The 14205-nt window shown below is 53.2% G+C and overlaps 1 protein-coding gene across 1 annotated transcript in view; it reads left to right on the top strand.

The window, feature by feature from the left end:
* itga11a (integrin, alpha 11a) overlaps positions 1–14205 on the top strand; it is a 209188-nt gene that overhangs the window by 134552 nt on the left and 60431 nt on the right. The window contains 4 exon segments of the mRNA XM_038813203.1: positions 8670–8800; positions 9404–9570; positions 10693–10835; positions 12270–12380. Coding sequence (XP_038669131.1) covers positions 8670–8800; positions 9404–9570; positions 10693–10835; positions 12270–12380 — 552 coding nt within the window.

Below are 14205 nucleotides of genomic sequence, written 5' to 3'. Positions count from 1 at the left end.
GGCCAGCAGCACGGTTCGATTCCCGTACCAGCCTCCCCGGACAGGCGCCGGAATGTGGCGACTAGGGGCTTTTCACAGTAACTTCATTGAAGTTACAATAAGCGATTTTCATTTTCATTTCATTTTTTTTCAAAGGTGAAAGGCATAATGGGAGAAAGGATGAGAGGCTGAACATAATTAGCGTGAAATTAAACGTTAAGTGGTGCCTTTGACTTGTGGTTTATTTTAGTGATATTACAGGATTACATAGAGATGTTTCTACAGTTTTAATATTCTTTTCAGTCTCTTGGGGTATTTTAATTAGCCAATATGTCTTTGTGCATTCCGCTTCCCCCAAAGCACATTTATACCCTCCCCCCCACCCCCCCCCCCCCCCACCACCACCGTCCCGTCGACCTTCCTCCTCCATTCCAATGCCAATCATGTGTCATTTTAAATAATTCAGCTTTCAACATAAAGTGCAGTCACGAACAAAATCAAGAAACATATTGACATCGAGTTAAAAGAGGAGACATTAGGACAACTGAGAAAAGGCTTGGTGTAAGTGGTTGTGGTAGTCACCACTGATGTATAAATTGTATACAGAGGATGTTGTTCTAGGGGCTTTACGGTATGGCCCCTGTACTACAGGTACGGGGGTAGATCCCTGCCTGCTGGCTCCGCCCAGTATGCGGAGTATAAATATGTGTGCTCCCCGTACACAGGGCCGGCTCAAGGCACCGGCAACTCGGGCAGTCGCCCGGGGCGCCATGTGCTAGGGGGCGCCAGAGACTCAGGTCCCGCGCATGCGCAGTTGGGCAAGTGCCAACCAGCGCATGCGCGGTGGCCGCCCTCCCCCAGGGCGGCCCCCCCGGTCCGCCCCCCCCGCTCGGTCCGCTCCCCCCGCCCACCCCCCTTGGTCCCCCCCTCGGGTCCGCCCCCCCCGCCCCGCCCTCGGGTCCGCCCCCCCTCGGGTCCGCCTCCCCCTCGGGTCTGCCTCCCCCGCGGGTCCGCCCCCCCCGCCCTCAGTTCCGCCCCCCTGCCCCTCCCTCGGGTCCGCCCCCCCGCGGGTCCGCCCCCCCTGCCCTCGGTTCCGCCCCCCGCCCCGCCCTCGGGTCCGCCCCCCCCGCCCCGCCCTCGGGTCCGCCCCCCCCGCCCCGCCCTCAGGTCCGCCCCCCCCACTCCCCCCTCGGGTCCGCCCCCCCATCGCTCCTCGGCCCCGCCCCGTCCCTCCTCGGCCCCCCCCCCCGTCCCTCCTCGGCCCCCCCTCCTCGGCCCCCTCCTCGGCCCCGCCCCCCGCTCGGCCCCGCCCCCCCTCGGCCCCCCCCCCCCCCAAGGGCGCCGAAGTTCAGCTTGCCCGGGGCGCCAGCAACCCTAGGGCCGGCGCTGCCCGTACAGCAGCCATTTCGTCAGCTGCTGTAAGAGGCCACACATCTCAGTGTAACAAAGCCTCAATTACATCCTACTCTCGTCTTTGCGTAATTGATAGTGTATCAATTTATTACACTGAGTTTTTCAGAGATGGATCTCCGCATCAAGCCGGATCACCGGCAGCTGCATTCTCAAGCAGACAACGCCAAAAAGGACATAGAACATTGGCTAGCCTGTTTCGAAGCGTACATTAGGTCTGCGCCAGACACAACTCCAGAAGCTCCAGATCCTTTACACGCGGCTGAGCTCCAACGTCTTTCCACTCGTCCAGGACGCGCCGACCTACGCCGAGGCCATGGCTCTACTGAAGGAAAACTATGCTCAGCGGACTAACAAAATCTACGCCAGACACCTCCTCTCCACGCGGTGCCAGCTTCCCGGTGAGACAGTGGAAGGTTTCTGGCGTGCCCCTGCTCGCCCTAGTTAGAGACTATGACTGTGAGGCCGTTTCGGCCACAGAACATTCGAATTTGCTGATGAGAGACGCATTTGTTACAGGCATTGGGTCTGACTACATTCGCCAGCGCCTCTTAGAGGGGGCCACGCTCGACCTCGTAGTGACCAAAAAGCTAGCGCTCTCACTTACGGGCGCATCTCGCAACATTCAGGCCTATGCCCCCGACCGCGCAGCCCACCTCTACTGTGCATCGTGGACTCTGCAGACGGCCGCCCCATCGAGGACCCCATCAGCGACCGCCCTCAGCCAGCCCCACGCCTGTGCCACGCGGCAGCCAACCAACTCCGGGGGGCCCAAATGCTACTTCTGTTGGCAGGCAAAACACCCCCGACAGCGCTGCCCAGCACGGAGCGCCCTCTGCAAGGCCTATGGCAAGAAGGGACATTTTGCTGCAGTGTGCCAGGCCCGCTCAATCGCCGCTATTGTCCCGGCACCTCCCACGTGCGTCCAGTGGGCGCTACCATCTTCCCCTCCTCAGACCACGTGCGGCCCGTGGGCGCCGCCATCTTGTTCCTCCCAGGACCAACGGGCGCTGCCATCTTGCCTTCCTAACGTCACGTGCGGCTCGTGGGCGCCACAATCTTGCCGACTCGGGACCCTTGCCCGTCGTGCACCTCATTAGGCCGCTCATCGCCTGCAACCACCGACGACCAGCCGTGTCTCGCCTCGGTCACCATTGACCAGTCTCGACCACACAACCTCGCAACCGCTTCAACTAAAGTGAAGGTCAATGGACATGAGATCTCCTGCCTGCTGGACTCTGGGAGCACTGAGAGCTTCAGTCACCCAAATATGGTAATGCGCTGCTCCCTCGCAGTACACCCTGCCAACCAGAGAATCTCCTTGGCCTCCGGATCCCACTCCGTGGCGATCCGGGGGTACTGCATCAAAACTCTCACTGTCCAGGGCGTGGAGTTCAGCTGTTTCCGCCTCTACGTCCTCCCCAACCTCTGCGCTGCCCTGCTACTCAGCCTGGACTTCCACTGCAACCTCCAGAGCCTAACCCTGAAATTCGCCAGGCACCTACCACCCCTTACTGTGTGCGGCCTCACGACCCCTAAGGTCGACCCACCTTCCCTTTTTGCAAACCTAACCCCGGATTGCAAACTCGTCACCGCCAGGAGCAGATGGTACAGCGCCCAGGACAGGACCATCATCAGGTCTGAAGTCCAGCGGCTGCTTCGGGAGGGTATCATCAAGGCCAGGAACAGCCCCTGGAGAGCCCAAGTTGTAGTGGTACAAACTGGGGAGAAAAATAGGATGGTCGTGGACTACAGTCAGACCATCAATCGGTATACGCAGCTCAACGCGTACCCCCTCCCATGCATATCTGATATGGTCAATCAGATTGCACAGTACCGGGTCTTCTCAACTGTAGACCTAAAATCCGCCTACCACCAGCTCCCCATCCCCAGTGTGTCCCATACACTTCCTTTGAGGCAAATGGGTTCTTAGGGTTCCCTTCGGCGCCACCAACGGGGTCTCGGTCTTCCAATGGGAGATGGACCGAATGGTTGACCGGTACGGACTGCGGGCCACCTTCCAGTACCTGGACAATGTCACCATCTGCGGCCACGATCAGCAGGACCACGACGCCAACCTTGCCAAATTTCTCCACACCGCCACTCTCCTCAACCTCACGTATAACAAGGAGAAGTGCGTGTTCAGCACCAACCGCTTAGCCATCCTCGGCCATGTGGTCCAGAACGGAGTTCTGGGGCCCGACCCCGATCGCATGCGCCCCCTCATGGAACTCCCCCTCCCCCAGTGCCCCAAGGCCCTTAAACGATGCCTGGGGTTCTTTTCGTACTACACCCAGTGGGTCCCAAACTATGCGGACAAGGCCCCGCCCACTCATTCACTCCACCGCTTTCCCACTGACGGCCGAGGCTCACCAGGCCTTCAACCGTATTAAGGCCGACATTGCCACGGCTGCGATGCACGCGGTTGACGAAACGTTGTGATTCCAAGTGGAGAGCGATGCATCAGACGTCGCTCTGGCCACCACCGTCAACCAGACAGTCAACCGTGGCATTCTTTTCCCGCACCCTCCATGCCTCTGAAATTCGGCACTCCTCTGTCGAGAAAGAGGCTCAAGCCATCGTAGAAGCTATGCGGCATTGGAGGCATTACCTGGCCAGCAGGAGATTCATTCTCCTCACTTAACAATGGTTGGTTGCCTTCATATTTAACAATACACAGCGGGGCAAGATCAAAAATGATAAAATCTTGAGGTGGAGAATCAAGCTCTCCACCTACAACTGCAAGATTCTGTATCGCCCCGGTAAGCTCGACAAGCCCCCGATGCCCTATCCTGAGGTACATGTGCCAGCGCACAAGTGGACCGGCTCCGGACCCTGCACGACAATCTCTGTCACCCAGGGGTCACCCGTTTTTACCATTTCATCAAGGCCCGCAACCTGCCCTACTTCGTCGAGGAAGTCAGGGCGATCACCAGAGACTGCCAGGTCTGTGTGGAGTGTAAACCGCATTTCTACCAGCCAGACAGTGCGCGCCTGGTGAAGGTCTCCCGCCCCTTTGAACGCCTCAGCGTGGACTTCAAAGGGCCCCTCCCCTTCACCGACCACAACACGTACTTTCTCAGTGTCATCAAAGCCCTCAATATCATCTTCACTCTGTTTGGTTTCCCGCCTTCGTCCACAGCAACCGGGATCCTCATTCATGAGCGATGAGCTGCGCCAGTACCTGCTCAACAGGGGCATTGCCTCGAGCAGGACGACCAGCTACAACCCCAGGGGCAACGGGCAGGTAGAGAGGGAGAATGGGACGGTGTGGAAGGCCGTCCAGCTGGCCATACGGTCCATATATCTCCCAGCATCCCACTGGCAGGAGGTCCTCCCCGACGCCCTTCACTCCATTCGGTCGCTCCTGTGCACTGCGACTAATGAAACCCCCCATGAACGTCTCTTTGCCTTACCTCCGGGGTATCGCTCCCAACGTGGCTGGCAGAGGACCCGTTCTCCTCTGTAGATACGTTCCACTCCACAAAGCGGACCCATTGGTTGAGAGGGTACAGCTACTTCACGCCAACCCGCAGGACACTTGCGTAGCGTACCTCAACGGCCGCCAAGACACAGTCTCCCTCAGGGACCTGGCACCAGCTGGTTCCCCACACACCCCCCCCCCCGACCCGGCACCACCCTCCCTTACCCCGGCGCACCCCACCGCAGCCCCCGCTCTAGGACACTCTGCCCTCCCCTTGCCCACACCCGGGGAAGAAGAGGATTTCGACATGCTACCAGAGTCTCCGAAGACCAAGCCGCTGCCGGTGTCGCCACCAGCACTACGGCCTTCTCTACGACAGATTAAGGCATTGGACTGCCTGAATTTGTAATATTATCTGTACTTTTAAAACAATTTCCTGTATATCGTTCTCCACCACTCCTGCCGGACTCATTTTTAACAGGGGGTGAATGTGGTAATCACCACTGATGTATATATTGTATATAGAGGATTTATAGGTGCTTTATGGTAACGCCCCTATACTACTGGTACGGGGGTAGATCCCTGCTTGCTGGCTTCGCCCAGTATGCGGAGTATAAATATGTGTGCTCCCCGTACAGCAGCCATTTCATCAGCTGCTGTAGGAGGCCACACATCTCAGTGTAATAAAGCCTCGATTACATCCTACTCACGTCTTTGCGTAATTGATCGTGCGTCAGTGGTTTTAAATAGAATCTTAAAAGAGAGAGAGAGAGAGGAGGGAGGTTTGGAAAGGGAATTCCAGAATTTACAATATAAGGAAAGTCCTCACGGTGCAGAGAGTGTACACCACATTGTGAGGTAATGATTGTCTGTCCCAGTGTCAAGCCACAGTTTGCTGCAATGTGATTTGCTGGAGCTGATTAAGACGGAAGAAATTTCACGGTAATCCAGCATATTTACTGGAAGCTAATAATTGATTCTGTCTGTGCTTGAACTCACCCAGATGTTGAGGCAAAACTCTTTATTTCTCTTTCTTTGGTTCCCATTCGTTGTACGTGTGTATCCAGTGGTTGTATTTGCAGCCTCAGTGCTGGGGTCTCGATCATTAAGGTCGGGGTGCTGGAGGCTCACTAACCAGAAGGATTGAGATTACCTGAGGTCTGTGGCAGTGGTGTCGCTGTAATGCATCTCATTGTCTCTGAGACTTGGATAATGATAATAATCATCTTTATTAGTGTCACAAGTAGGCTTACATTAACACTGCAATGAAGTTACTGTGAAAGTCCCCTAGTTGCCTCACTCTGGCACCTGTTCAGGTACACTGAGGGAGACCGCAGAACGTCACCTAACAAGCACGTCTTTCGGGACTTGTGGGAGGAAACCGGAGCACCCGGAGGAAACCCACGCAGACACAGGGAGAACGTGCAGACTCCACGCAGACAGTGACCCAAGCCGGGAATCGAACCCGGGAACCCGGCGCTGTGAAGCAACTGTGCCAACCACTGTGCTACTGTGGATGTTGCTGGGCCTCCAGCCTGAGAAACAAACATGTGCTGGAGTCCTCTCTGAGGAATCGAGGATGCTGAGGTCTCTGAAAGCAAGCCGGGCCTTCACCTGTGAAATAGGGGCCTCACACCTCCCTCCAGAAACTCAACAGAAAAACTCCCCGTTCAAACTAATCAATGGGATGTACTAGCTCGGTCATTCCTTCCTCGTACATTAGGCATTCCTAACATTTCACTAAACGCACTAGAGAGGTGGGATCCCATCTGTCCTCTCAGTTTGATATAAAAGATCCCACAGCAAGACAATTCTCATCGATGTCCAGACCAATATTCATCCCTCAATTGCCATCCCCCAAAAAAGCAGATGATACAGCCGTTGCCTCCTTGCTGTTTGTCGGAGCTTTCTGTTTACAAATTGGTTGCCTCATTTTTTATATTACAACAGTGACTACACTTCAGAAGTACTTCCTGACCTGTGAAGCACTTCTGAGGATGACTGTTACATTAATGCAAGCCTCCTTCTTTAATTCAAAAATAAGGTCAGTATCCAATCAATAATCTTAAGCATACTAGAAGCATAGAATCATAAAATCCTAGAATTTACAGTGCAGAAGGAGGCCATTTGGCCCATCGAGTCTCCACCGGCCCTTGGAAAGAGCACCCTACCCAAGCCCACACCGCCACCCTATTCCGGTAACCCAGTAACCCCAACTAACCTTTTTTGGACACTAAGGGGCAATTTAGCATGGCCAATCCACCTAACCTGCACATCTTTGGACTGTGGGAGGGAACCGGAGCACCCGGAGGAAACCCACGCACACACGGGGAGAACGTGCAGACTCCACACAGACAGTCACCCATGCCGGGAATCGAACCTGGGACCCTGGAGCTGTGAAGCAACTGTGCTAACAACTGTGCTACCGTCCTGCCTGTACTATCACAGTAACAGAGGTTTTCGTGCCAATGTCACAATTTCTCAATGAACAGTATGTGACAGCGACAAGTGTAAGCGAAATGTGAGTGAGTTATATTGCTGAGACTGTTTGTATTTAATAATTTCTGCCAGTAATTATGACGTTATGTGCTTACTTAAGTGAAAACAAATGTTCTTAATAACTTAAATAGACAGAATAATGCAAGTCGAAAAGAGTTCCATTGCCTTTTTAATAGTTTGTACATATTTTTCTCATTGTTTCTCTCTTCTACTCCCTGCAATATTTCAAGTCAGAGATTTGGCAACTCTTGGATCTGTTCAGAAGCCCGGATGTCACATCCGGGATTTAAAATCCCAGATTGTTTGTAACCCAGACAGACACAAGGCTTGTCGAGGTTTATAAAACTTCCCAGGAAATGGTGTGTCACATATCAATAACCAGAGGGCGTAGATTTAAGGTGAAAGCAGGGGGTTTGGTGAGGATTTGAGGAAAAATGTTTTCACCCAGAGGGCGGTGGAAGTCTGGAACTCGCTGCCTGCAAGGATGGTAGAGGCGGCAACCCTCACAACATTTATGAAGCATTTGGATGAACTCTTGAAACACCATAGCACACAAGGCTATGGGCCAAGTGCTGGAAAATGGGATTAGAATAGAGAGGAGCTTGATGACCCATCGCCACTCAATGGGCCGAAGGGCGTGTTTCTGTGCTGTAAAACTCTATGATTCTATATCCCTTCCTGAAGTTGCTCATCACCTCAGTGCTTACAAGCCTTCACTGGTTCCAGACCCACCAATGCATCCCATTTGAAATTTCCCTAGGCTTGCTGAGCTATTTGATAGGACAGTTCAGAGTCAACCACATTGCTGGGGGTCTGGAGTCACGTGTAGGCCAGGCCGGGTAAATACTGATTTCCTTCCCTGAAGGACATTGGTGAACCCGATGGGTTTTCATGCCAATCATTACTGAGGTAAGTTTTCAAATTTGAAGGCTGTTTGTGTAATTTAAATTTCACCCGCTGCCATGGTGGGATTTGAACTCATGTCCCCCACAGCATTGCCCTGGGTCTTTGGTCCAGTGACATTTCCACTGCACCACCCCCTCCCCGATTGCTGGATGAAGAAAGGACCAAGGTCCATCTGATTTACCTGGAATGATTCTGCTAGTCACATGGTACAAGGTGGCGCAGCCATTGATGAATAATGCCAATCAGCTCTTATCAACTCATTGCAACAAATCCAGACTTGAGATGAGAATGACAGTGATGGAGGATATTGGGGGCTACAGGTGCAAAGCCACCATTTCTCCCAGGCACATTACACCCACCACATGTTGGCATTATAGCGAGCAAGTGCTTACTTATTTCAGTCCGAGTCAATGTAATGAACTGACCTCTTTCTGTATTTGTTGCTTTATAGAGAATTGGAGCATCAGACGTCCATCATGGACTGCTATACTTTGGCCGCAGTATTCATGGACAGTTAGATATGAATGACGACGGTCTGGTGGATCTGGCAGTCGGGGCGCTTGGCAGCGCTGTTCAGTTATGGTTTGTCAATCTATCTCTATTTGCGAAGCATAACCAACCATTTCCTGTTATCTTCCAAGATCTTTCCTGTCATAACTGATTCTCTATCAGCTTGATTCAGTTCAATAGATTGCCTGCCCGGACCCTGCATGGTTCTTGCAGCTAAATGCGCTGCCTGGCACGGTAGCAATCCCGTACGCGCCGGGGAGAGTTCAAGGTTTGAGTCCTAGTCTGCAGTGAGTTGGCGGATTCCAAGCTGCTAACACAGCTTCTCCTCCCTTTGAGAAGGGCTCGACACAGCCTCCACCAGGGCAGTGCCATTGAGGGTGGCAAGTGCCATGTTGTAAACGTCACCCACCCATTTGTAGTGTGCTGACCCTCCAATGGTCCAATCGGCGTCCCTTTGTAATGCGTCCCAACCATGTCCTGCTCTGCATGCATGTTCCTCTGAAAATATTGTGTAATTGGCAATCTGACAATGTCCACTAGAAGTGCCCTCTAACCTTACAATGCAGCACATTCCTTCTAACCTGGCTCCAGTTGCATTTCCATTCAAAACATAGGGTCTTGTTGTTCGAGAGGTGCCCACGCAATGTCACCCTTCCCCTCTCCCCCCCCCCCCAGGTCTCGCAGTATCGTCCGTGTGAATGCCAGCATGAGGTTCGAACCATCGAAAATCAACATTTTCAACAAGGATTGCAAGAGGGGCGGCAAAGAGTGCAGCTGTATGTCTGTGTCTGCCTGTTTCACAGTGATGGCCAAGTCACCCGGACTTCAGAATGCCAGTTTGAGTAAGTGCGACGTTATCGATGAGGGATAATTGGTACAGATTTTAAAATCTGCTAGTTTCTGAACATGCAAATACTGGCTGGCAGCAAAAGGTTCATTCATTCATCCATCCACCCTGTCCCACACAATGTGTGATATTCTGTCTGCCGCATATTTATCTTCCCTCCTCCACCCAAAGCCATGTCATCATAGGAAGAGGCAAAAAACAGATTTGTGGGAGGAATGTATCAAACCCCCTCAGAATTATCCCAGACTGTCTGTGCGGAGTCTGCACGGTTCTCCCTGTGTCTGCGTGGGTTTCCTTCGGGTGCTCCGGTTTTCTCCCACAGTCCAAAGTTGTGCAGGTTAGGTGGATTGGTCACGTTAAATTGCCACATTGTGTCCAAAGACGCGCAGGATAAGTGGGGTTGCGGGGATAGGGCGGGGGAGCGGGACTAGGTAAAGTGCACTTTCAGAGGGTCAGTGCAGACTCGATGGGCCAAACGGCCTCCTTCTGCACTGTAGGGTATCAGTGGTTCGTTCATAACTGTGTTCACATTAAGATTCATTTTCTACTTCATCTATTCCCAAAGGTGGTGCCTGTCCTTATCTCCCTCCACCTTCCCTTCTTCCTGAAGTGTACAGGTGAATAAAGATGGACATCCTCTTGCTCTGTTTAGGTTTGCTGATGCCCCCCCCCCCCCCCCCCTAATACCCTTGCCCCTGCTGATAGGACTCTCTATAATATACCACACATTGCAACTTTGGTCTGGTACACGGCTCAGTACACGATGCACTGATCTGACACAGGTTGTCAGGTTATTACACGGGGGGGGGGGGGTTACATTGACACACCTTCCTCCAGGCTTCTGCTTATTTAGGAATCTGTTTCTGAAACTTTTTCTGACCACCCAGACTGCCCACCCCACTCTCACTCAGTTGGCTTCTTTAGCCTCTCTTTACGTTTCAGGGTAATTAACGGGCAACATGCGGGGCTGTGATTTCCCCGATACGTACGGCTGTCTGGTGAGGGGTCCCTCAGCCTCTCTTGAGAAGCCCAACTGTCAACTCTGCTACATCAAAACAAAACTCTGGAAAACGGGTTGAGTTTGACACTGGGGAAATTGTTCTGTCTTTTTATTCAGTCATTAGGTACAACGTTTCCATTGACGAGCGCAGGTACACGCCCAGGGCGCTCTTTGATGACAACTTCGAGAAGTACGTCCACAGCAACATCAGTGTGGAACCTGAGTTAGAGACTTGTGACCAATTCAATTTCCACGTTCTCGTAAGTACCAGGCATTGGTCTGTCAATTATTCCTCCTCAATTATTCCACATGTTTGTCTGCCTCCTTTTTTTATGCTGATTTTGTCACACTAGCTCCTCCTCCTCCTTGAGAAGGCCTGACAACTGTGAGATTCCTCACCCACTTCAGTCTTCCCATCATCCTACAGCTTGGGATCACGTGATCACTTCAGGCTGATTGACTCCGTTTTCCAACGGCCTTCTGTCAATCTCGGTGGTGGGCCGCCCTATGGGCGGTGACCATTTACTTTTGTTGCTCAGAAATAAGACTTGGGTAGTTTTATCACCCTTAACCATCCAGCCACTCAGAACCACAGCAAGGGGCGGCACGGTGGCACAGTGGTTAGCACTGCTGCCTCACAGCGGCAGGGACCCGGGTTTGATTCCGATCTTGGCTGTGGACAGTCAGTCTGTGCGGAGTCCGCACGTTCTCCCCGTGTCTGCGTGGGTTTCCTCCGGGTGTTCCGGTTTCCTCCCACAGTCCAAAGATGTGCAGGTTAGGTGGATTGGCCGTTCTAAATTCCCTCTTAGGGTGGAGTTGCAGGAATAGGGTGGGGGATTGGGCCGAGGTAGGGTGGTCTTTCGAAGGGTGGGTGCAGACTCGATGGGCCGAATGGCCTCCTTCTGCACTGCAGTGATTCTGTGAAGAGGGAAATAGAATTCCTAAGGGTGTCAGCAATTACACGGCCCTTGCTGGGAGCACACTGAAGATACTGATTAAATTGTCACTCTGTTATACGCACACTATTATTCAGCAGCACTTTACTCTAATCTAAGCTGAGACAATACTGAGGAAAGGTGCTCCATTTCAGGGTAATTAACGGGCAACATGCGGGGCTGTGATTTCCCCGATACGTACGGCTGTTTGGTGAGGGGTCCCTCAGCCTCTCTTGAGAAGCCCAACTGTCAACTCTGCTACATCAAAACAAAACTCTGGAAAACGGGTTGAGTTTGACACTGGGGAAATTGTTCTGTGTTTTTATTCAGTCATTAGGTACAACGTTTCCATTGACGAGCGCAGGTACACGCCCAGGGCGCTCTTTGATGACAACTTCGAGAAACCTGAAACCTAGTTGGCTCGGTGGAAAAGATACCCCTCAACACTATTTGAAGAGGAGCATTTGTCTCAATGCCCTGACCAACATTATTTCCTCAACCAATGCTACTAAAATGAAATTAATTGCTTATCCATCCAGTTTGCTGGTTAGCAGACTTTGCCATGTTTGCTTACATAACTTCCGCAATTGTTCGCCAACAGTAATTCATTGCTGGTGAAGTGCTTTGGGATGCCCGGGCGGTTGCTACAGAACTCCAAGCCCTTTCATTCATTCCACCTCCATCCCCTTCTTTCCCTCACTACCTCCTGTGTTGCTTCTGTGGACCCAAACCTCCTGCTCAACTGTTTTCTTCCCCCAGGACACGCTGGATTACGTCAGACCCATCGGGTTTATTTTGGACTTTGATCTCTTGGATCCAGAATACGGCCCGGTCCTGGACGATGGCTGGCCAACCACGACCAAAACCACGGTAGGTGATCTGACGGCCATTCTGCTTCTCGGGGGCGTGCACGCTCTGCTGCATCTTCTAGCCACACATTCGCCAAAAGGAACCTGTAATTGCGTTTTGGTTGCCAACAGACTCCCCCGCCTGGCACACTGGCATGGGGCACACTGCTCTCGGGTGGCACAGTAGCACAGTAGGTAGCACTGTTGCTTCACAGCGCCAGATTCCCAGGTTCAATCACCGGCTTGGGTCACAGTCTGTGCGGAGTCTGCACGTCTCCCCTTGCCTGTGTAGTGATGGGCCATCAATTGAATGCGAGACGAGTTGCTGTACAAAAGTTAGGCTTTAATAAGCTAGAGCTTAGCCCTGCGGTCGACTACAATAAATGGACGACCGCCGTGCGTCCTGACTATTTATACCTCGGTACGAAGGCGTGGTTAACTCAGCCTCTCGACCAATCGGAGAGCCGTCACATGACTGGTCTCAACCAATCGGTCGAGAGGCACATGACCGACCAGGGCTAATGGTAAGCCGGTGTTCTGCACCGATGGCAGACAGCTATGCAAATCATACCACCACATTCACCCCTTGCAGAGAAAGAAGCCGGGGGGGGGGGGGGGGGGGGGTACCAACGAGGGGGGGGGGGGGGGGGGGGGGGGAGAGAGAGAACTGCTGGTATGAGTAGCAGCCGGGAGAACAAAAATGTTCTCTTCTTTTCTTGTATTACATTTTTGGCTTCCCACTGGCCCAGACAATTAGCAATATTACACAAAGTCCCAACAAAGTCCATGGAGCTGTTGTAATTTAAATCGATTCGATCAGTCTTTTCGTGGCCCGTGACGTTCTGGCAGACCACCGCAGTGGAGAAGGTGACGTCAGTTCAGCCGATGGTGGTTGTTCCGCTGACGTCCTGGAGTCCGGGAGCGATGGTCCTTGAACAGTCTCCGTCACCCGAGCTGGCTGTGGAGATGCCATGGATGGGGAAGGGGTGGCCTGGGTGGGGCGCTGGGGGAAGAAAAACAGGGGGGGTCTGTGGTGAAGGGGGGGAAGGCCGCACGCCGGCGGGTGCCAGGTCCCGGAGGGAGACCGTGTCCTGCCGACCATCGGGGTACTCCACATACGCATACTGCGGGTTAGCGTGGAGTAACTGGACTTGTTCCACCAACAGGTCGGACTTGTGCACCCACACATGCTTCCGGAGCAAGATGGGTCTGGGGGAGGCCAGCCACGTCGGGAGAGGGGATCCGGAGGATGACTTCCTGGGGAAGACAAGAAGACGTTCATGAGGTGTCTGATTTGTTGCGGTACAGAGGAGTGAGCGGATAGAATGTAGGGCATCGGGGATCACCTCTTGCCATCGGGAAATAGGGAGATCTCTGGACCGGAGGGCCAATAGTATGGTCTTCCAGATGGTACCATTCTCCCGCTCGACCTGTCCGTTACCCGGGGGTTATAGCTGGTCGTCCTGCTAGAGGCAATGCCCCTATTGAGCAGGAATTGACGCAGCTCGTCGCTCATAAAGGAGGACCCCCAATCGCTGTGTATGTACGCGGGGTAGCCGGACAGGGAGACGATAGAGAGGAGTGCCTTAATGACGGTCGATATGGTCATGTCGGGGCAGGGAATGGCGAAGGGGAAGCGGGAGAATTCGGCGATTACCGCCAGGAAGTAAATGTTGCGGTTGTTAGAGGGAAGGGGCCCCTTGAAGTCAATGCTGAGACGTTCGAAGGGGCGGGATGCTTTGATCAGGTGTGCGCGCTCGGGGCGGTAGAAGTGCGGGTTTGCACTCTGCGCAGATGTGGCAGTCATGGGTTACTGTCCTGACTTCCGCGATGGAGAATGGCAGGTT

Source organism: Scyliorhinus canicula, chromosome 12, assembly GCF_902713615.1.
Source record: "Scyliorhinus canicula chromosome 12, sScyCan1.1, whole genome shotgun sequence".
Taxonomy (NCBI): Eukaryota; Metazoa; Chordata; class Chondrichthyes; order Carcharhiniformes; family Scyliorhinidae; genus Scyliorhinus; species Scyliorhinus canicula.
This window is presented reverse-complemented; position numbering and strand designations above follow the sequence as displayed.